The 23,039-nt window shown below is 43.6% G+C and overlaps 1 protein-coding gene across 3 annotated transcripts in view; it reads left to right on the forward strand.

Moving 5' to 3' along the window:
- TULP3 (TUB like protein 3) overlaps positions 1-23,039 on the forward strand; it is a 58,010-nt gene that overhangs the window by 9,384 nt on the left and 25,587 nt on the right. For all 3 annotated transcript variants that reach the window (XM_084878427.1, XM_084878429.1, XM_084878428.1), the window contains exon 2: positions 20,955-21,006. In XM_084878427.1, coding sequence (XP_084734553.1) covers positions 20,955-21,006 — 52 coding nt within the window. The remainder of the gene's footprint in view (positions 1-20,954; positions 21,007-23,039) is intronic.

The following is a 23,039-nucleotide window of genomic DNA, read 5'->3' on the forward strand; positions in this document are numbered from 1 at the left end:
TACTGTGGAATAACCAGAACGACTGGTTGCTATGATGCACACTGACCACCAGGGGGCAGACACTCAATGCAGGAGCAGCCCCCTGGTGGTTAGTGTGCTCCCACAGGGGGGACCACCACTCAGCCAGAAGCTGGGCTCACGGCTGGCGAGTGCTGTGGCGTGTGCAGTGGTGGTGGTGGGAGCCTCTCCCACCTCCACGGCAGCAGTAAGGAGCAGCGAGCAGGCTGGCGGTAAGGAGTGAGGAGTCCCGGACTGTCCAACTGCCAGCTTAGGCCTAATTCGCTTAGCATAATGCTCTACAGGTTCATCCATGCTGTTGCAAATGGTAAGAGTTCCTTTTTTTTTTTTTCATAGCAGCAGAGTATTTCATTGTGAAATGTACCACCATCTTTTATTCCACTCATATGCTCATGGGCACTTAGGCTGTTTCCAAATCTTAGCTATTGTAAATTGTGCTGCTCTGAACATAGGGTTGCATATATCCTTTCCGATTGGTGTTTCTGGTTTCTTGGGATATATTCCTAGAAGTGGGATCCCTGGGTCAAATGGGAGTTCCATTTTTAGTTTTTTGAGGAAATTCCATATTGTTTTCCACAGTGGCTGCACCAGTCTGCATTCCTACCAGCAGTGCAAGAGGATCTTTTTTCTCCACATCCTCACTAGCACTTGTTTGTTGATTTGTTGATGATAGCCATTCTGAGAGGTGTGAGATCATTGATGTTTTGATTTGCATCTCCCAGATGGTTAGTGACTTTGAGCATGCTTCCATATATCTTTTGGTCTTCTGTGTGTCCTCTTTCAAAAAGTGTCTATTTAAGACCTTTGTCCATTTTTTGATTGAATTGTTTATCTTTCTTTTGTTAAGTTGTATGAGTTCCCTGTAAATTTTGAAATGAAACCCTTACCCGAGTTAACATTGGCAAATATGTTCTTCCATGCAGTAGTCTTTCTTGTTGATGGTGTTTTTTTTTTTTGTTTTTTGTTTTTTAATCAATCTTTATTGTTCATATTATTACAAAGGTTCCTCATTTCTTCCCCCCTCCACCAGGTTCCCACCCCACCCTCCGCCCCCTTCCCCTCCCCCATTGTCCTCATCCATAGGTGCACAGTTTATGTTCAGTCTCTTCCTCCCTCCCTTTCCCCGATAGTAAATCCCTTTTCAGATAGTAAATCAGTTACTTAGCATTTTCTCATATCAATAATACCTCCACATGCCCAAAGATACACTTCACACAAAAGACATTTCCAAATAGGTCAACCAACCTCATCCTGGCCCCGCACAAGGCACTCACAGATCAACACCCCAGCGCTATACTAACTCAACATATCCAGATCTAAGCCTTTATCACTTGATTCAGCAGACCCTCAAGTTCCCGCAAAAGTTTCCAGCCATGTCTGAGAGGCAGCCTTGGGGTGGGGGCAGGCGAGGAGCGAGCTGTTCTGGGCCTGGCTGCTCCGGGCCTGGCCTCTGTTGCTCTGGTCCGTTCCACAACCAGCTGCTCCGGGTCTGGCCACTGCCACTCCCGACCTGGTTGCTCCAGGCTTGGCTGCTGCTGCTCCGGGCCTGGCCACACCCAACCTGGCTGCTCTGGGCCCGGCTGCTCTGGGCCCTGCCGCTCTGGGCCTGGCCGCTCCCAGCCTGGCAGCTGCTGCTCCGGGCCTGGCCGCACCCGACCCGGCAGCTCTGGGCCTGGCCGCTCCCAGCCTGGCAGCTGCTGCTCCGAGCCTGACCGCACCCGACCCGGCTGCTCTGGGCCCGGCTGCTCCGGGCCTGGCCACTCCCAGCCTGGCAGTTGCTGCTCCGTGCCTGGCCGTTCCAAGCCTGGCAGCTGCTGCTCCGGGCCTGGCCGCATCCGACCCAGCTGCTCCGGGCCTGTGCAGAAGCTTTTTATTTTGATGTAGTCCCATTTGCTTATTTTCTCCTTAGTTTACATTGCCCTAGAACAGTGGTCGTCAAACTCATTAGTCAGCAGAGCCAAATATCAACAGTACAACAATTGAAATTTCTTTTTAGAGCCACATTTTTAAAACGTAAACTTCTTCTAATGCCACTTCTTCAAAATAGACTCACCCAAGACGTGGTATTTTGTGGAAGAGCCACATTCAAGGGGTCAAAGAGCCGCATGTGGCTCTCGAGCCACAGTTTGCCGACCATTGCCCTAGGAGTTGTATCAGTAAAGATACTGCTACAATAAATGTCTGCTATTTTGCTTCCTATGGATTCTTCTAAGACATTTATGGTTTCCTGTCTTGTGTTTAAATCCTTTATCCATTTTGAGTTTATTTTTATATATGGTGTAAGTTGGTGGTCTAGTTTCATTTTATTGCATGTATATGTCCAATTTTCCCAACACCATTCATTGAAGAGACGACACCGAGTGGCCAGATTAATATGACCACCGCATCAGTACTTCGTTGGGCCACCTTTTGCTTTCAATACTGTGGTGATTCTTCTTGGCATTGACTCCACGAGATGTTGAAAGGTGATGCAAGGAATCTGACACCATGCCTGATGAATAGCACTGTCCAGTTCTGTGAGGTTTGATGGTTGTGGAACCAGCTGCCTGATGGCTCTTTTATTATTTTATTTTTTAAAAATAAATCTTTATTGTTCAGATTATCAGATTATTACAAATGTTTCTCATTTTCCCCCCCCCATTGCTCCCCTCCACCAGGTTTCCACCCTACCCTCTGCCCTTTCCCCACCCCCCATTGTCCTCATCCATAGGTGCACAGTTTATGTTCAGTCTCTTCCCACAGCCCCACTCCCTTTTTCCCTGAGAATCATCAGTTCACTCCCCTTCCATACCCTGATTCCATTATATTCACCAGTTAATATTGTTCATCAGATTTTTTAATTCCCTTGGTTTTTAGATTCACTTTTTGATAGTTACGTATTTGTTGTTCATAATTTTTTTTTTTTTAATTGTATTTGAGGAGTATTCTGAGAATCTCTATAGGTTTTCCCTTCAGAGTTTAGGATTTTTTTTTTTTTTAATAAGTTTTTATTTTTCATATTATTACAAATGTTCCTTCCCCCCCCCCCCACCATTGCTCTCCTCCACCAGGTTCCCACCCCACCCTCTGCCCTTTCCCCTCTCCCCATTGTCCTCATCCATAGGTGCACAGTTTATGTTCAGTCTCTTCCCACGCCCCCCTCTCCCCTTTTCCCCAAGAATCGTCAGTTCACTCCCCTTCCATACCTCTGATTCTATTATATTCAACAGTTAATATTGTTCATCAGATTTTTTAAATTTCCTTGGTTTTTAGATTCACTTGTTGATAATTACGTATTTGTTGTTCATAATTTTTATCTTTGTTTACTTTCTCTTCTGAAAGAACCCCCTTCAGCAATTCATATAATTCTGGTTTGGTGGTGATGAACTCCTTTAGCTTTTTTTTATTAGTGAAGCTCTTTATCTGGCCTTTGATTCTGAGTGATAGCTTTGCTGGGTAGCTTATTTTTGGCTGTAGGTTCTTGCTATTCATCACCTTGAATATTTCTTGCCATTCCCTTCTGGCCTGCATGGTTTCTGTTGAGAAGTCAGCTGACAATCGTATAGGTGCTCCTTTATAAGTTACTACCTTCTTTGCTCTTGCTTCTTTTAATATTCTCTCTTTATCTTTTGCTCTTGGAATTTTAATAATGATGTGTCTTGGTGTGGTCCTCTTTGGATTCCTTTTGTTTGGAGTTCTGTGCGCTTCCTGGACTTGTAAGTCAAATTCTTTCACCAGGTGGGGGAAGTTTTCTGTCACTATTTCTTTCAGTATGTTTTCGATATCTTGCTCTCTCTCATCTTCTGGAACCCCCATAATTCTGATGTTGGTTCGCTTGAAGTTGTCCCAGAGGTTTCTTACATTATCTTCAATTTTCTGGATTCTCTTGCCTTCTATCTTCTGTGGAGGAGTGTCTTCTGGCTCTTTATGTTCCAAATCTTTGACTTGATTCTTGCGATCTTCCCTTCTGTTTTTAGGACTCTGTAGAATATTTTTTATTTCAGACAATGTATTCTTTATTTCTTGTTGATCCCTTATCATTTCTTGTTGACTCCTTATTAATTCTAGTTGATCTCTTTTCATATCCTCATAGGCCTTATCCATCTTTTCTAGGAAATTCTTGAAAAACCTTATAAGCGTAGATTTGAACTCTATATCCAGACGCTTTTTGTCCTCCATTTCTTTCGTTTGTGATCTATTTTGTTGTCGCATTTCGCAGTTACAGATGGGACGAGGTTTCAGGGTGGAGCCTGCAGCTTTGGCTTCCGTCAGCCCCGCCCTATGCGGGTCCTTCAGTGCTCGCTGCCGGCGCCTCTGAGAGAAAGGTGCCCTCCATTTTCGCCTGCTGCCAAACAGTCTATGCTCTCCCACAATGAGCCCGGTATTGGGGTTCAGTTTCAGTTGGAAGTGGAGTTGGAGGTGGCGTTCACAGCAGTCTGGAGCCCCAGTCTCCTTCCCGTCAAGGCAATCCCGCGGCACAGCCGACCGTCCCTTCTCTGGGGGCAGTGTGCGCGCCTCCGGGACCTCCTTTCTCCGCTACCCTGGGGTTCCGACTTACAGCCCAGCTCCCTATGGCTGAGCCTGAGTCCCCGGGGTCTGGCCCAGAACTGGGGTTCAGAGCAGTCAGGGGCCCAGCACAGTCGGAGTTTTATCTCCTTTCCGCTAGGGAACGCCCGCCAGGCACTCGGCCTCCCTCCTCTCCAGCTACGTCCTCTTCGCGTGCGCCGCGTGTCTCCGTACCTTAGGCTTTTACAGCTCCTCCGCGCTTCCTTCTGGTTTTCTCCTTGCTTCTTGTTGTAGGATTTCCAGTCAGTCGACTTTCCTGTAGTTCTGGGTAATGTCCATTTTATATTTTAGTTGTATTTTATTAAAATTGTTGTGTGCGGCTGCGGCTAGTTGCCTACCCGAGCAGCCATCTTGGATTCTCTCTGTTGTTCATAATTTTTATCTTTATTTTCTTTCTCTTCCGAAAGAACCCCCTTCAGCAATTCATATAATTCTGGTTTTGGCGGTGATGAACTCCTTTAGCTTTTTTTTTTTATTAGTGAAGCTCTTTATCTGGTCTTCGATTCTGAGTGATAGCTTTGCTGGGTAGATTATTTTTGGCTGTAGGTTCTTGTTGTTCATCACCTTGAATATTTCTTGCCATTCCCGTCTGGCCTGTATGGTTTCTGTTGAGAAATCAGCTGACAATCGTATGGGTGCTCCTTTATAGGTAACTACCTGCTTTGCTTTTGCTGCTTTTAATATTCTCTCTTTGTCTTTTGCTCTTGGAAATTTAATTATGATTTGTCTTGGTGTGGTCCTCTTTGGATTCCTTTTGTTTGGAGTTCTGTGCACTTCCTGGACTTGTAAGTCTAATTCTTTCACCAGGTGGGGGAAGTTTTCTGTCACTATTTCTTTCAGTATGTTTTCGATATCTTGCTCTCTCTCATCTTCTGGGACCCCCATAATTCTGATGTTGGTTCCCTTGAAGTTGTCCCAAAGGTTTCTTACATTATCTTCAACTTTCTGAATTCTCTTGTCTTCTTGCTTCTGCGGAGGAGTATCTTCTGGTTTTTTATGTTCCAAATCTTTGACTTGATTCTTGCGATCTTCCATTCTGTTTTTAGGAATCTGTATAATATTTTTTTATTTCAGACAATGTATTCTTTATTTCTTGTTGATCCCTTATTATTTCTAGTTGATCCCTTTTCATATCCCCATAGATCTTGTTTATTTTATCGGCCTTTTCTAGGAAATTCTTGAAAAACCTTATAAGTGTGGGTTTGAACTCTATATCCAGTTACTTTTTGTCCTCCATTTCTTTCCTTTGTGATCTGTTTCCTTGTCTTGGCATTTTCGCAGCTTCCCTGAGTTGGTAGCCTTAAAAGTCTCTGTGTTCAGCTTGGATGGGGTGGAGTTTCAGGGTGGAGCCTATAGCCTTGGCTTCCGTCAGCCCCGCCCTACGAGGCTCCTGAGTCTCAGTGTTCCCCAGGGTCCTTCGGTACTCACTGCAAGCACCTCTGAAAGAAAGGTCCCTCGAGTTTCGCCTGCTACCAAACAGTCTAGACTCTCCCCTAATGAGCCCGGAACTGGGGTTCAGTTCAGTTGGAAGTGGGGTTGGAAGTGGGGTTCAGAGCAGTCTGGAGCTTTTGTCTTCTTCCCGCTAGGGCAATCCAGTGGCACAGTCAACAGTCCGTCCTCTGCACGCAATGTGCGCGCCTCCGGGACTTTCTTTTGCACTCCCCTGGGTTTCCGCCTTACAGCCCAGGCTCCCTCTGTATGAGCCTGGGTCCCGGGGTCTGGCCTAGAACTGGGGTTCAGTGCAGTCGGAACTGGGACTCAGCACAGTCCCAAGCTTTTGTCTCCTTCCCTCTAGGGCAATCTAGCAGCAGAGTCAACAGTCCATCCTCTGCATGTAATGTGCGCGCCTCCGGGACTGCCTTTCGCTGCTCCCCTGAGATTCCGCCTTACAGCCCAGGCTCCCTCTGTATGATCCTGAGTCCCCAGGGTCTGGCTTAGAACTGGGGTTCAGTGCTGTCGGATCTGGGGTTCAGCCCAGTCCGGAGCTTTATCTCCTTCCCGCTAGGGAACGCCAGCCAGGCAACTCAGGCCCCCGTTCTCTCCGCGCATGCAATATGTCTCTGTTCCTTAGGCTTTTACAGCTCCTCTGATTTTCCTTCTGGTTTTCTCTTCCCTTCTCATTGTAGAATTTCATCAGTCGACTTTCCTGTAGTTCTGGGTAATGTCCATTTTGTATTTTAGTTGTTTTTTGTTGAAATTGTTGTGTGAGGCTGCAGTTAGGTGTTTACCTATGCCACCATCTTGGATTCTCCTGCCTGATGGCTCTTTTAACTTCATCCCACATATGCTCAATTGGATTGAGATCTGGTGATTGTGAGGGCCACCTAAGCAAGGTAAAGTCTCTCTCATGTTTTTTTTTGTTTTTTTTTTTTTTTCAAATATATTTTATTGATTTTCCACAGAGAGAAATGGAGAGGGATAGAGAACTAGAAACGTCATTGAGAGAGAACCATCGACCAGCTGCCTCCAGAACGCCCCCTACCGGGGATGTGCCTGCAATCAAGGTACATGCCCTTGACCAGAATCGAACCTGGGACCCTTCAGTCATCAGACCGAAGCTCTATCCACTGAGCCAAACTGGTTTCGGCTCCCTCATGTTCTTGAAACCACTCCTTGCACAATATAAGCAACAAGATATGGCACATTGTCTTATTGAAAGAAGCCATCTCCATTGGGATATGCCATCAACATGATAGGATGAACTTGATCAGCAACAGTACTTAGATATGTTGTGATATTCAGATGTTGTTCCACACAAATTAAAGGGCCCAAATCATGCAGGAAAACAAGGCCCAAACCATAACACTGCCCCCCCAGTTTGAAAGGTTGTACTCATGCATGTGGGGTGCATGCTCTCATGCTGTTCCCAGGAAATTCTCACTCTGCCATCTGCATGATGCAATTGAAAATGTGATTCATCGAGTCATAACTTTTTTTCCAATGCTCTACTGTCCAATCCTTGTGTTTCTATGCTAATTGGAGATGTTTTATCTTGGTAATTGCAGACAGCAAAGGTGTTCGAACAGGCATTCTGCTTCCATATCCCATACGTCAAGTGGTCATAATAATCTGACCACTCAGTGTATCTTGACTCCATTGTATGCTCTTGTCTCCTTTATCAAACATTAACTGAGCATAATGGCTTGAGTCTATTTCTGAATTCCCTGTTCTGTTCTGTTGGTCTATATGTCTGTTCTTGTGCCAGTACCAGCCAGTTTTGAGCACAGTTGCTTTGAAATATAGCTTGATGTCTGCTATTGTGATCCCTCCAACTTTGTTCTTTTTTAGGATTGCTATGGCATTCAGGTCTTTTTTTATTCCATATGAATTTTTGGAGAGTTTGTCCTAGGTCTGTGAAATAGGCCATTGGTATTTTAATGGGATTGCACTGAATCTATAGATTGCTTTGGGTAGTATTGACCATTTAATGGTATTGATTCTACCAATTCATGAACACTGTATATTCTTCCATCTGTTTATGTTTTCTATTTCTTTTTTAAATGTCCTGAAGTTTTAAAAGTACAGGTTTTTTATCTCCTTAGTTAAGTTTATTCCTAGGTATCTTAGGTGGTCGACATCATACTGGAAGTGCTAGCCATAGTGATCAGACAAGAAGAGGAAATAACCGGCATCCAAATTAGAAAAGCTGCTGTAAATAGCTTGGGAGGGGATGCAAATTGGATCCCTGGAATGGGGTCTCAGGGAATCTTTGGGTTGTAGCAAACAGTGTCATGGACACTGATGGAGACTCAGATATGGCTGCCAGTCAGCCCTGCTACAGGGGAGGTCCCAGCACAGGAACAATGGCCCCTGCGAGCAAAGCTGCCCCTGAGTTCCTACCCTGATGCCAGACAATCCAGTTCCTCCCTGTATGTGTCTGGGTCTTCCAAAGCCACCCAGTGTTGTGAGTCTGAATAAGTCCTTGCACCAGCAACTGTAAATGGAACACCTGGCTCTCCAGTAGCTTCCATGTCACTCAGCCCCACAATCCCTGCTGGCTTTTATAGCCCGTAGTTGCAGGGGCTTCTCTACCCAGCTCTGGAACCCTGGGCTGGGGGCCTGGTGTGGGGTTTGGAACCCTTGCTCCTCATGGGCAGTCTCTGCAGAGATGATATCCATTCCAAATGAAAAAATGGCACACATAGCTGTCAGACCAGCTGGTACCAGGCCTCTGGCGTGCACCCACCCACGCCCCACCCCCCGCCCAGTCTCAAAGTGCTTTCTTCTTTATGTCTCTAGTTGTAGGACTTCCCATTGAGCCAGCATTCAGAGGGTTCTGAATAACGATTGTTCTGTATTTTAGTGTAATTTTGATATGGTTGTGGGATGTAAAAGGAAGCTTTAAAAGTGTAATATTTGGTATGTTGCTTATTTATTTTACATTATGTATACCATCAATTTATGGATTGTGCTCATTTTCATTGATGTACTGTATAACATTCCATTGAATGATTAGATCAAATTTTATCCATTTTACTTGTAGCAGATACTTGTGCTATTTTCGGCTTATCTGGTGATTCTTAAAAGTGTGTGTATAGGAGTAGACTTTTTAGCAGACTTTTACCAAATATTTGTTAGCTGAATAAGTGAAGAATAGTACAGGGGGGCTAGAGAAATATTTTTTGGTGCCCATAAACCAAGATAGGTATGTAGGGCACATTTGTAGAGAATTACATGTGTGATAAAGCCTTGTGTAGGTATCTTCAGCTTAAACTTTGGCTGGTCAATAATTGGAGAGTAGTTCAAGAGAATAGAGTTCTTGTGGACTTTATCATTTGACACACTTGAGTAGTAGGTCTGTTTTTCTAAGATATATGTTTAGCCCTAACCAGTTTGGCTCAGTGGATAAAGCGTTGGTCTGTGGACTGAAGGGTCCCAGGTTCGATTCCAGTCAAGGGCATTTACCTGGCTTGTGGGCACATCCCCAGTAAGGTGTGTGCAGGAGGCAGCTGATGTTTCTCTCTCATCGATGTTTCTTTCTCTCTATCCATCTTACTTCCTCTCTGTAAAAAAATCAATAAGATTAAAAAAAAAAAAAAAGATAAATGTTTAGAGTTTTCTGCAGAAATTTCTACTCTGCAGAAATTATGGGTGATTCTCCCCCCCCCTCCCCCCCCATATTTACCTATTAACTTATCTCATGGTTCTGTACAACAGTGAAATAGTTTTCATTAGATTAACAGTTTAAATAAATGCCTGATGGAACATTCTTTTTCATTTTTATAGCTCATCTTTGGGGCTGATAATCAGTTCATGCTTTCCTTGCTGTTCTTGATCCAGGATTGTGATCACTTTATTGTCTTGTAGTCACTTGGGCAAAAAAGACAATTTACACATTTCTTTTACAAGGATAATAATCAGCTCCACGGCAGATGCTTTCCAAACACATCCAGCATCCATCTGCTCTTGGATAGGTGGTAAATACAATTAATGATTGAACCTAATGTTCATCCTTTCCCACTGGTGCCTTCTTCTGAGTTCCTTAGGTCCTAAGCAATTACTTTTCAAGATTTCTCTCTTTCAAAGAAGTTTTGTATAGTTGTTTACTATCCTTTCAACTTTGTGTTCCCATAGACATTTCCAGCTCATTTCTCCAATTTAGTGTACAAGCTGAATTCACCATTTTCTCGTCACACATTATGCTCAGTGAAATGAGTCATAAGGGAAAGACATATTCATGTATCCCTTGCTCTTCAAAACTTGCATCATGCCACTTTGCTTCTATGAAAAACCTATGTTAGTATGTGTTCATACTAACTGAAAGAAATTCATAGAGAATCTTCACTCTACCAACAAAGGCAATTTAGTGTTTGTTTTGCAACAAGCCAGTTATAGAGGCAGTGTGCACTCCAAGCAGCAAGAGTGGCCCCACCAGCCCTAGTCGGTTTGGTTCAGTGAATAGAACATTGGCCTGTGGACTGAAAGGTCCCAGGTTCAATTCTGGTCAAGGACACATGCCCAGGTTGTGGGCTTGGTCCCTAGTTGGGGGCATGCAGGAGGCAGCCAATTAATGATTCTGTCTCATCAATGATGTTTCTATCTCTCTCTCCCTCTCCCTTCCTCTCTGAAATCAATATTCACCTATATAATAAAAGCCTAATATGCTAAGTGTCTGCTTGACCAGTCAACCATTCAACCAATCAAAGTGTAATATGCTAATGACATGTTAAGGCCACTCAACCACTTGCTGTGATGTGCACTGACCACTAGGGGGCAGTCAATTGGTCGACCAGTTGCTGTGATATGCATTGACCACCAGGGGGCAGAGCTCCGACTGGTAGGTTAGCTTGCTGCTGGGGTCCAGGTGATCTAGACTGAGTGAGATGGACTGGACATCCCGCAGTCTCTCCCAGCTGTCCAACCTCCCGCATCCCTCCCAGGCCCCAATTGTGCACTGGTGGGGTCCCTTGGCCTGGCCTGCACCCTCTTAAATCTGGGACCCCTCGGGATGTTGGAGAGACAGTTTCAGCCCAATCATACAGGCCAGGCCGAGGAACCCCACTGGTGCATGAATTCGTGCACCGGGCCTCTAGTATATATACATACATAAAAGACTAAGTGACTGAATGAACGACCAGTTACTGTGACACGCACTGACCACCAGGGGGCAGACATTCAACACAAAAGCTTCCCCCTGGTATTCAGTGCACTCCCACAGTAGGAGCGCCACTTCATGGACCGACCCATCCCAGTGGCCCAGCGGCAGCCACTCACTCCCTCAGTAGTCCTGCAGGTCTAATCTCCAGAGAACAGGCCAGGTACTGATGGACTGGCACTGCCCGACCTGACAGTGTTGCCGGCCTCCTAGGCACCATGGCTGCTTCCCCTCTTTAGAAGCTTTGCAAAGAAGAAATTATATAAAAGTGGCTCCCAACAACCGGCATGAATGTCAGTGGGATGGATCCAGATCCCAGGCCAGCAAGGGCATCCCACTGCCCGCCAGAGGGCTGATCTCATCCCTCCCCCTTCTCCTTCCACCTCAGGATGGGCGCTGTGATGGGGGCAGCGTCTTTCCTGATTGGCCAGTTGCCTCCCACAGAAGGAGTCCAGACTGTGGTGGGGATATCCCCTGAGGGCTCCCAGACTGTGAGAGGGGGCAGGCTGGACTGAGGGATCCCTCCAGGGCATTAATTTTTATGCACTGGGCCTCTAGTCCTATATAATAAAAGACTAATATGCAGATTGAATGAACGGCAGAATGATCAGTCGCTGTGATGTGCACTGGCCACCAGGGGACAGACACTCAATACTGGAGCTTCCCCCTGGTGGTCAGTGTGCTCCCACAGGGGATTGCCAGAAGCTGGGCTCATGGCTGGTGAGTGCAATAGCGGTGGCAACTCTAAGAATGTCCAGCTGCCGGGGATTGGACCTAGGCTGTCAGTCGGATATCCCCCGAGGGCTCCCGGATTGCAAGAGGGTGCAGGCTGGGATGAGGGATCCCCTCTCCCCCAGTGCATGAATTTCATGCACCAGACCTCTAGTATCTATACATTGAGTGGCCAGATTATTATGATCTCTGAACGCATGATAATCTGGCCATTCAGTGTATATCCTAATAATAAAAGGCTATTATGCAAATTGTCCCTTAGACCAGGAGTTCGACCAGCAGGCAGGCCAGCCAACCACCCATGTTCCTTCCCCCTGGCCAGGCTGGCTGGACCCTACCCATGCACAAATTCATGCACTGGGTCTCGTGTGTGTGTGTATCCTGAGTGGCCAGATTATTATGCGTTCAGAGATTATAATAATCAGGCCACTCAGTGTATAAAAGTCTCATCAAACCCCTTTGCCAGGAACTATACTCAGCATCCAGCTGCCAAAGCTTTGAATTGTCTATGAGCATTTGTGCTGTGTTTGGATTTATTTTGTTAGCAACATGTGTCCTAAGGTATCAGGAAAGCCTGAGAAAACTCATAAAGGTGTTAGCTTAATGTCACACTGGATGTAATTGAGCATATTTGGTATGATTTGGTAAGTCATTTTTTCCGTATAAATCAGGGGTGGGGTCCCTTCCATGGCCAGTAGTGTGGAAACCTGTACTTAAGATTTCACTTGTGGAGGAATGAAGATGGCAGCATAGGTAAACACACCTAAATGGCTGGCATGCACAACAATTTCAAAAATACAACTATAAAACAAAACGTTTGTCACTCCAAACCCAAGGGAAAGCTGGCTGAAAGGAAGCCCTACAACTAGACTGAAAGAGAAAGAGGAGAATCCAGGGCACAAGCGCTGAAAAACTGAGGTAGGGGGGCGCGGACGTGATACGGGCTGGCGGCGGATCCCGGCTGGCAGAGGGCGTTGCTTTCTTTAACCTGAAGTGAGACAAGCTCCTAATCTCTCTGAAATCCAGTTCCTGGGGAGAAGCTAGACTCTGCCATCAGGTCAGAAAGTGAGGCTGGCTTGCTTGCAGAGCTGAGATTGTTTGTTGTGGTGCGAGACACAGGGAGACGGGGAGACACAGGGACATGTTGAAGCCATCAGAGAGGTGGCAGAAGGGCAGCCATCGTTGTTGGCCATGCCCCAGCCTAGTGACGCCCTGAGACTCTGCCCTGAGACTCTGCCCTGCACAACCTACAAACACAACCAAGCTCCAAGCAGCGGCTTTTGCATATGAATGGCCTTCTCTGTTGCAGTTTAACCTACAGCTCCAAGGAGGAGAGGACTGTGGTTTGCACTTTAGCTCCTGTAGGGTGGCCTTAGACAGTAGCTGAACTATACCCCATTGGAGACCCAGAAGCCAGTGTTCCTAGTGCTCAGTTTCAACCCCTCACACCCATAAGTGACACATTTGGGAGACGGACTCAGAGAGCACCAAAGCCCCACTGAAACAAGGCGTGTCTCCAGTGCAGCAATTCTTCCTTTATAGACACAGCAGGTCCTCATGGAGGTCAATTCCTCCCAGTGTACCAACAGCAATCAAGGCTTAATTACACCAGGACTTTGCACTCAGCCCACAAAGGGATATACCAAAAGCGACCACCTCAGGTGATTGGGGAAGCTGAACTACTGGCCCCTATAGGTCACCCACCACACAAATCCACTCCATTAACACAGGGAGGCAGCCAAAATGAGGAGACACAGAAACATGTCACGAATGGGAGAGATGGAGGAAAGTAAACTACTGGACGACACAAAGTTCAGAATCACATTTATAAGGTTACTCAAGAATCTTCTAAAAACCTTTGAGAATCTTGATGAGTCCTCCAAGAAGCTTTGTGAGACCTTCAAGGACCTTAATGAGAATACCAAAAAAATGGAAAAGTACCAGCTAGAAATTAAGCATACACAGTCTGAAATAAAGAATATACAGAAACTCAACTGTAGATCAACATACCCCAAAAATCAAACGAAAGATCTGGAATATAAGGAAGCAAAAATCACCCAACCAGAGAGGCAAAAAGAAAGAAGAATCCAAAAGTATGAGGATAGGGTAAGGAGCCTCCGGGATGGCTTAAAGCGTACCGACATCCGGATTTTTGGGGTGCCAGAAGAAGAAAGCGAGCAGGATATTGAAGGCCTATTGGAAGAAATAATGACAGAAATCTTTCCCTTAAAGAAATAGACTTATAAATCCAGGAAGTGCACAGAACCCCAAACAATAGGAATCCAAAGAAGACCACACCAAGACACATCATAATTAAAATGCCAAGGGCAAAAGACAAAGAGAGAATCTTGAAAGCAGCAAGAGAAAAGCAGCTAGTTACCTACAAGGGAGTACCCATTCAACTGTGAGCTGATTTCTCAACAGAAACTATGCAGGCCTGAAGCGAGTGGCAAGAAATATTCAAAATTATGAAAAACAAGAACCTACAACCAAGATTACTCTACCCAGCAAAGCTATCATTCTGAATTGAAGAGCAGATAAAGAGCTTCACAGACAAGAAAACGTTAAAGGAGTTCATCAACACCAAATCAGGATTACATGAAATGTTGAAGGATAGTCTTTAAGAAGAGGAAGAAGAAAAAAAAGGTAAAGATAAAAATTATGAACAACAAAAAGATACCAAATACATATATACCAACAAGTGAATCTGAAAATCAAGTGAATAAAAAAAATCTGAAGAACAAAATGGACTGGTGAATATAATAGAATCAGGGACATAGAAAGGGATTGGACTAACAATTCACAGGAATGAGGTCTGAGGGGTGCGGGAAGAGATTGGACAAAAATCTTATACCTATGGATGAAGACAGTGGCGGGGGTAGGGCTTGGGGTGGGGTTGGGAATCAGGTGGAGGGGAGCTATAGGGGAAAAAGAAAAGTGAAACACCTGTAATACTCTGAACAATAAAGATTCATTATTAAAAAAATATTTCACTTGTATGGGGAGTCTAAAAAACTAAACAAAACCCAAAAACCAAACTCAGAGATACAGGGAACAGGAATTTAAGTAAACAGGGTATAATCAAAGCACTTAACCTTAACACAAGAAACACTAAAAAGGAGCTAGATAACATTTAGTTGGTAGTTGCTGGGGGAGGATAGGCAAAATGGGTGAAGAGGATCAAAACTCTTGGTTATAAAATGATTAAGCCATGGGGGTGTAATGTATAGTTTGGTGACTATAGTTAATAACACTATATGGTGTAGAATTTGAAAAGTTGCTAAGAGAATAGATTTTTTAAAAACAAACTGGCTTTGTCCTGGCTGGGTAGCTCAGTGGGTTAGTAGAGCATCCTCTGGATAGCCACTTAGCAAGAGAAACATGGCGCTCCGAGGCCAGATGCTGCTCAAGAGATTTTAGGAAAGTCTGAAGCAGGAGCTAAGACAGGCCATTAGTATGGAAAAATCGCTGTAAACAGCTTGGGTGGCCTGAAAGTTGGGTGGGGTGGAGTTTCAGGGAATCACCAGGACAGGGTGAGCATTAATCAGATTGATGACTCAGATATGGCACCCACCTGCTGGCTCTGTGTGGGGAGGGCTCAGAAAAGGAGAAATGGCCTCTGCCAGCACTTTTCTCTGGGAGAAAGCTGCCCCTTCAGCTCTCACCCTAATGTCAGATACATACTTTATTTAGTTCCTCCCTATTTGTCCCTGGTGCCTTACAACAGTGTTTCCCAAACCTCTCTCATGATGAGAATCACCTGGTGGAGTTGTTAAAATACAGATTCCTGAATCCCAACTAAGAAGTGCTAAACTAGAATTTTTGGGAACATATAGGTAAATTGTATACTTAACTAGTGCTCTAAGACTGAAGTAGAGCACTAAGACAGAAGTAGAGCACTAGTTAAGTATACAATTTTACTTTTGTTCCCAAAAATTCTAGTTTAGCACTTCTTAGTTGTGATTCAGGAATCTGTAGTTTAACAACTCCACCAGATGATTCTCATCATGAGAGAGGTTTGGGAAACACTGCCTTACAAGATGCTGCCCCACAGCTGGAGCTCAGATCAAGTGAGTCTGATTAAGTAGGTGAGCAGGCTGTTTAAGAGGAATACCTGGGACTCCAGCAGCTCTTAGTTTCACTGAGTCACATTCCCCACTGGTTTTTAAAAACAGCCAGAGTAATGGGAACTTCTCTTCCTGGCACTGAAACAGGGGTGGAGGGCATGGTGTGGGGTGGGGACCCCTCACTTCTCAGGGGGTGACCTCTGTAGTCAAGATCTCTCTCCTGATTTTTATCTGGCACATGGGTGTGAGGCCAGCCTTTTCCACGCCTCCACCCCTTCCACCAGTCTCCATGTCTTGTGTTGATTTATTTATCAGGCTTGGTTAGGTTTGCTATTTGGCAACTTAGTTTGAAATGAGGGAAAGAGAATATTAAAGGGAAAAATGAAAATTCAGTTAAGATCATAGTCCAGTTTAGATTAGAAATTCTAGTTCAGCAAAACAGCCTGGTACTGGCACAAAAACAGACATATAGATCAATGGAATCGAATCGAGAACCCAGATATCAACCCAAATCACTATGCTCAATTAATATTTGACAAAGGAGGCACAAATATACAATGGAGTCAAGACAGTCTCTTCAATAAATGGTGTTGGGAAAATTGGACAGATACATGCAAAAGAATGAAACTAGATCACCAACTTACACCATACACAAAAATAAACTCAAAATGGATACAGGACTTAAACATCAGACGGGAAACCATAAAAATACTAGAAGCATCCACAGGCAACAAAATCTCAGACATATGCCTAAAGAACTTCTTCACTGATACTGCCCCTAGGGCAATGGAAGCTAAAGAGAAAATAAACAAATGGGACTACATCAAAATAAAAAGCTTTTTTACAGCAAAAGAAACCATCAACAAAACAACAAGAAAGCCCACTGTGTGGGAGAACATATTTGCAAATGTTACCACTGATAAAGGTTTAATCTCCAACATCTACAAACAGCTTATACAACTAAATAAAAGGAAGATTAATGATCCAATTAAAAAATGGGCAATGGACCTAAATAGAATATTTTCAAAAGAAGACAGAAGGAAGGCCAAAAGGCACATGAAAACATGCTCAAAGTCACTAATTATCCGAGAGATGCAAATCAAAACAACAATGCGGTACCATCTCACACCTGTCAGAATGGCCAACATCAACAAATCAACAAACGACAAGTGTTGGCGAGGTTGCGGAGAAAAAGGAACCCTCGTGCACTGCTGGTGGGAATGTAGACTGGTGCAACCACTGTGGAGAACAGTATGGAGTTTCCTCAAAAAACTGAAAATGGAACTCCCATTTGACCCAGTAATCCCACTCCTAGGAATATATCCCAAGAAACTAGAAACACCAATCAGAAAGGATATATGCACCCCTATGTTCATAGCAGCACAGTCTACAATAGCTAGAATCTGGAAACAGCCTAGGTGCCCGTCAGCAGATGATTGGATCAAAAAACTTTGGTACATCTACACAATGGAATACTATGCTGCCATAAAAAAGAAGGAATTCTCATCATTTGCAGCAACCTGGATAGAACTAGAGAACATCATGCTGAGTGAAATAAGCCTGTCAATGAAAGAGAAATACCACATGGCCTCACTCATTTATGGATATTAAAAAACATTATAAACTGACAAACCAAAAGATAGATATAGAGACAGTAAAGCAACAAGTAGACTGTAAAATTACAGGGGGAGAGTAGGGGGATCTGGGGGAGATAAGAGATCAACCAAAGGACTTGTATACATGCATATAAGTACAACCAATGGACACAAAACTCTGGGGAGGGAGGGTGTGTATGGGGGGGGGGGCAATGTTAAAATATGTACACAAATAATAATTTAATAATAAAAAAAAAAAGAAATTCTAGTTCAGGTTTAATATAAGTACATAAAATATATTATTTCTGCTGTTACAATTTAACACTAGAGCTCAGAAAAAAGTACAGCTTTGATGTATAAGATGCATCTAAATGTTATCTAGCTCCTTTTTAGTGTTTCTTGTGTTAAGGTTAAGTGCTTTGATTATACCCTGTTTACTTAAATTACTCAGCTTGCCCAGGCTTGATGAAAGGAATTAAATGGCGTCAACACAGGGCGTTGAAAAAACACACCTGGTTTCATTATTAGAGGCCTTCAGAGAAACGTATGAGGACTTCAGTCTTGTGTCAGAATTTAAGTCATGTGTCAGAATTTAGCTTTATTTGGGTAACTTTAGCATTCAGATGGGAGGGGCATAGGATGATTATTTATTTATTTATTTATTTTTACATACCAGAGGGTTTTGCAGTTCTTGTATGGAGGTGAAGGCAAAACGAGTTGGAGGAAGAATCACAGTAGTAGTTGTTGAAAAATTCATAACAGGATTTTTTTAAAAAAATTATTATTATTTATTTATTTATTTTTTTTTACCAATTTGCCCTTTCTTATATAATGTTCATAATATTTTTCCCTTAGTTGTTTTATGTAGAACTTTTTCAGATTTATACTAAATTCTACTGAATACTAATAATATTCCAGTACTGTATTCAGTAAGCTACAATAGTAAAATTTGTGATTGAGAACTAATGGCATTAAGGAAAACAGGAACATATCTAGGAGAAATGTAGGGGCCCACAGAGCTGAGGCCAGAATTGTACTCTGCATTTTTATTTATTTGTTTGTCTTTCTTTTGAACAAGAAAAAAGGAGGTGGTTTCTTGTGAATATACAGGGGTTTTTTTTTTTTTTGTTTTTTTTTTAACATAAAGGATATAAGGGAGTTAATAGAATAGATTGTCAGAGAATCAGAATGCTCCTCTGCATCCAAGGCTAAAGGATTAATAGGCAGGAAGAGTCTTGGAGATGGTATGCAAGTTCCAAGTTGCTATGCATTATTAAAATGTGTAAAACTCGCCGGAACCGGTTTGGCTCAGTGGATAGAGCGTCGGCCTGAGGACTGAAAGGTCCCAGGTTCGATTCCGGTCGGGGGCATGTACCTTGGTTGCGGGCACATCCCCAGAGCGGGGTGTGCAAGAGGCAGCTGATCGATGATTCTCTCTCATCGATGTTTCTAACTCTCTATCCTTCTTTCCTCTCTGTAAAAAAATCAATAAAATATATTTTAAAAAAAATGTGTAAAACTCGAGAGTGGGAGCGGGCGAGCGTGAGTGAGAGCGGGCGAGCCGGGTGGTGCGAGCGATGGCGCTGCTGGTGGCCGTTGGGTCTTGGCAGCGTAGCCTGCAGTTCAGCTCTGCCGGGTATTTTACCTGTATCCTGTGCCGATGCCTGGCTGGCTCTTTTTGAGCCTTTATATGGACTGATTTTAGTCTTCACCTCCTCCACTCGCCCGCTACCCCATCCTGGCTTCCCTGTCCCTGGACGCAGGCCAAGATGGGGCTCGGCAGGGCTCCCAGGGACGTTTGTAAACGGGATGTCGTGTGGGCGTGTGGCTCCATGTTTGTATGGGGCGGGGACACCAAGCTTTATTAAACATATCAAGTTCTTTAAAATATATATATATAAATAAAATAAAATAAAATAAAATAAAATGTGTAAAACTTTCTAAAATATAAGAATGTAGTTGGTAAACCATTAAACCATGGATAGATACTTCGGTGTATTTACCCCAAATGTAGGAAAAGCCATGTTTCCTTTGTAGCCATGGGATTTGTCTTCTATTTAAAAAAAAAATCCTCATCCCATGATGTTTCCTGTTGATTTTTACAGAGGAGGGACACACACACACACACACACACACACACCCACCCACAGAAACATTGATGTGAGAGAGAAACATTGATGTGAGAGAGAAAAATTGGCTGCCTCCTGTAATCACCCTGACTGGGGATGGAACCCCCAACCTAGGTGTGTGCCTGGACTGGTGTATGGGATAATGCTCTAACCAACTGTAAGCTCCCAGTAAAAATTTATAACACAAATAATTGAGGATCATTTCTGCTTTGTTTTATAGTTTATACTTCTCAAGAATGTTGGATAACAAAATAAAATCTTAAATTAGGAAAAGGCTTCAGAGAGTGTTTTTAGAAAGGTAAAAGAGCCCTACTGGTTTGGCTCAGTGGATAGAGAGTTTACCTGCGGACTGAAGGGTCCCGGGTTCAATTCATGTCAGGGCACATGCCTGGGTTGCAGGCTCGATCCCCAATAGAAGGTGTGCAGAAGGCAGCCGATCAATGATTCTCATCATTGATATTTCTATCTCTCTCTCCCTCTCCCTTTCTCTCTGAAATTAATAAAAATATACTTTTTAAAAAGTTCAAAGGATTTGGTTTATCAATTGAAGATGTAATTTGATTCCATTTTTGTTGTTGTTTTCTTCCATCAAAAAAAAAATCTGTTGCCTAGCTGGTTTTGCTCAGTGATTAGAGTGCTGGCTCTCAGACTGAAGGGTTGTGGGTTTAATTCCAGTCAAGGGCACACATACCTTGGTTGCAGGCTCGATCTGCCCCTCCCTCTTTCTCTCCTCCCCCATGCCACTGGGGGTGAGTTCTGGAGGCAACCAATTGATGTGTCACTCTCACATCAATGTTTCTCTCTCTCTGTCTCTCCTCCTCCCTTCCACTCTAATAATCAATGGTAAGAATATCCTTAGGTCCTCTGTAGAATAATGGCATTAAGGATGGCAAGTCAGTGTGGACAGCATCCTAAAACTGATGCTTTCCCTAAGGCAGAATTCATTGATTCCAAATAGCCCATGGAAATACATGGAAAAGATGAAATTAGCCAAAACCAGTTTGGCTCAATGTATAGAGCGTTGGCCTGCTGACTGAAAGGTCCTGGGTTCGATTCCGGTCAAGCGCATGTACATTGGTTGCGGGCACATCCCCAGAGGGGGTGTGCAAGAGGCAGCTGATCGATGATGCTCTCTCATCGATGTTTCTGATTCTCTCTGTCTCTTCCTCTCTGTAAAAAATCAATAAAATATATTTTTTAAGAAAAGATGAAATTAACATGGCTTTAAAAGGATTTTCTCTTTACATGTTTTCTTTTCACTTTTTCAAAACAGTGCCTTTGAAGATGAGGCTATGAAGCTTCGACAGCTGAAACTCGATAATCAGGTGAGGAGAGTCTTCTCTTTTGAAGTAAGTGTGGAACTATACTGACCGTGATGCTGATAGTCTTGACTCTGAAGTCTTGGCAGGGTCAAGGGAAGAAGACCTGATAGGAAAAGGCTCTGATATTACTCACTAAGCAGGGTCTAGACTTAGTTTCTGCTGAACCAAGGCCCTAGGCTATGGCAAGACCAAAGTGCTTTGAGGACATCAGCAATAAAACTGGCCTTAGATTTGTAGTCACTGAAAATTCCTTGGTACCTTTTTTAAGAATTAGAAGAATGTTAACATTGTAATTCTATGTACTTATTTGGTCCTACTGCCTTAAGTACCTCTCTACACTGTAATTTTGCTTCACTAAAAGATTTTTTCTTACCCTAATCTGCAGATCTGAACATGCTGCTATGCTTGTTTAAAAACTTCCATTGCCTGCAGAATAATTTTCTTTACAGCACTGGTCCCAATTTTAGGTACACATTAAATTTTTTCAAATGATTTGATTTATGCTTATTTCCTCCACTAAACAAAGTAAGTTCTATGAGAGCAGGAGGCAAGTCTATTTATGATGACTGTTATATCAAAGTTCCTAGCATTAGGCTGGGTACATAATCTTCATTAGATATTTGAGTGAAGGAAGGAATAAATGAACAGTTTTATGTTGTCATATGCTATCCTTATCATGATTACTCAGCTTAGAACCTATACCCAACACAGCATATTTGCTTTTTCATATGAATGTTATTTATTTATTTATCTATCTATCTATGTATTTATTTTAATTCTCACTTGATATTTTTTTTCCATTGATTTCTAGAGAGAGTAGAAGGGAGGGAGAGAAGGGAGAGAGAGAGAGAGAGAGAAACATTGATTGGTTGCCTCCCACAAGATCCCCTGGGAGGGCTGGGGAACCTGTAACCAAGGTACGTGTCCTTGACCAGGAATGGAGAGGAGTGAACCTGGAGCCACAGTGCTCAGAAAGGGCTGTGCAGCTTGTCCTCAAAGGCCTGAGTAATGACAGCAGTGCCATTACAGGTCTGGAGCCATGTGGCTCTGCTTTGCTGGCTCTAAGGTAACTATAGCTTCATCACCCTTGGCGAGGGCATCACGGGACTGGCTAATGTGGACAAGGACCTTGGAACTCCTGGGCCTGTGCTCTGAGCTTTTCCCATGTCCTGGTGGCAGTGCATAGGACGGACCTTGCCTGCTCTGGGCAGGGGGAGTGCCTAGCCACTCTACCTTCCACAACCTGAGGGCCAGGCCCACCCCACCAGCCAGTCACCTCTATTGCCACATATGTTCAGTTCTAGATTGATCAGTAAAATCCACTTTCAGGCTTAGGGATCCCTCAGGACAAGCTGACTGATGCCTAGGCCTGGAGACCCTAGTGTGGGTGACCAAGCAGTCCTAGGGGGAGCCCTGCTGTAGTGTTTTTTTATGGCTTGAAATCACTGCTGAGGTTAATATACCAGCTGCAGCCTCCCTCTACCTAGCTTCTTTTATAGACTGGGGAACATTTTACCAAACACAGCATATTTGCTTTTTCATATGAATGTTATCTATCTATTTATCTATCTATCTATCTATCTATCTATCTATCTATTTTAATTCTCACCTGATATTTTTTTGGCATCACTATTCAATATCTTGCCCCCAGGAAAATCTAGCATACCACCAGATTCTGGAGAAGATGGATTCTTTGAGTTATTATTCAGTTTCCAAGGGAACTGGGAAATTTAAAGGTTATGTATCACTTAATCCAGAAGGCAACATATTTCAGTTGCACATAGAGCATCAAACCTTGGGTTCTCTTCCTGACTCCCCTAAGTTTGTAATGAGTCCTTTGTGTATGCAGCCTTTAAAGCACTCTTAGCTTTTTAGGGAAGGTAAAACATGAATGAGCCCTAGCCGGATAGCTCTGTTGGTTAGAGCATCTTCCCAATATACCAAGGTTGCAGGCTTGATCCTTGGTCAGGACACATACAAGAATCAACCAATGAATGCATAAATAATGGAACAACAAATCAATGTTTCTCTCTTCC

Source organism: Pipistrellus hanaki, assembly GCF_964339955.1.
Source record: "Pipistrellus hanaki genome assembly, chromosome: 3".
In the NCBI taxonomy this organism is placed as follows: domain Eukaryota; kingdom Metazoa; phylum Chordata; class Mammalia; order Chiroptera; family Vespertilionidae; genus Pipistrellus; species Pipistrellus hanaki.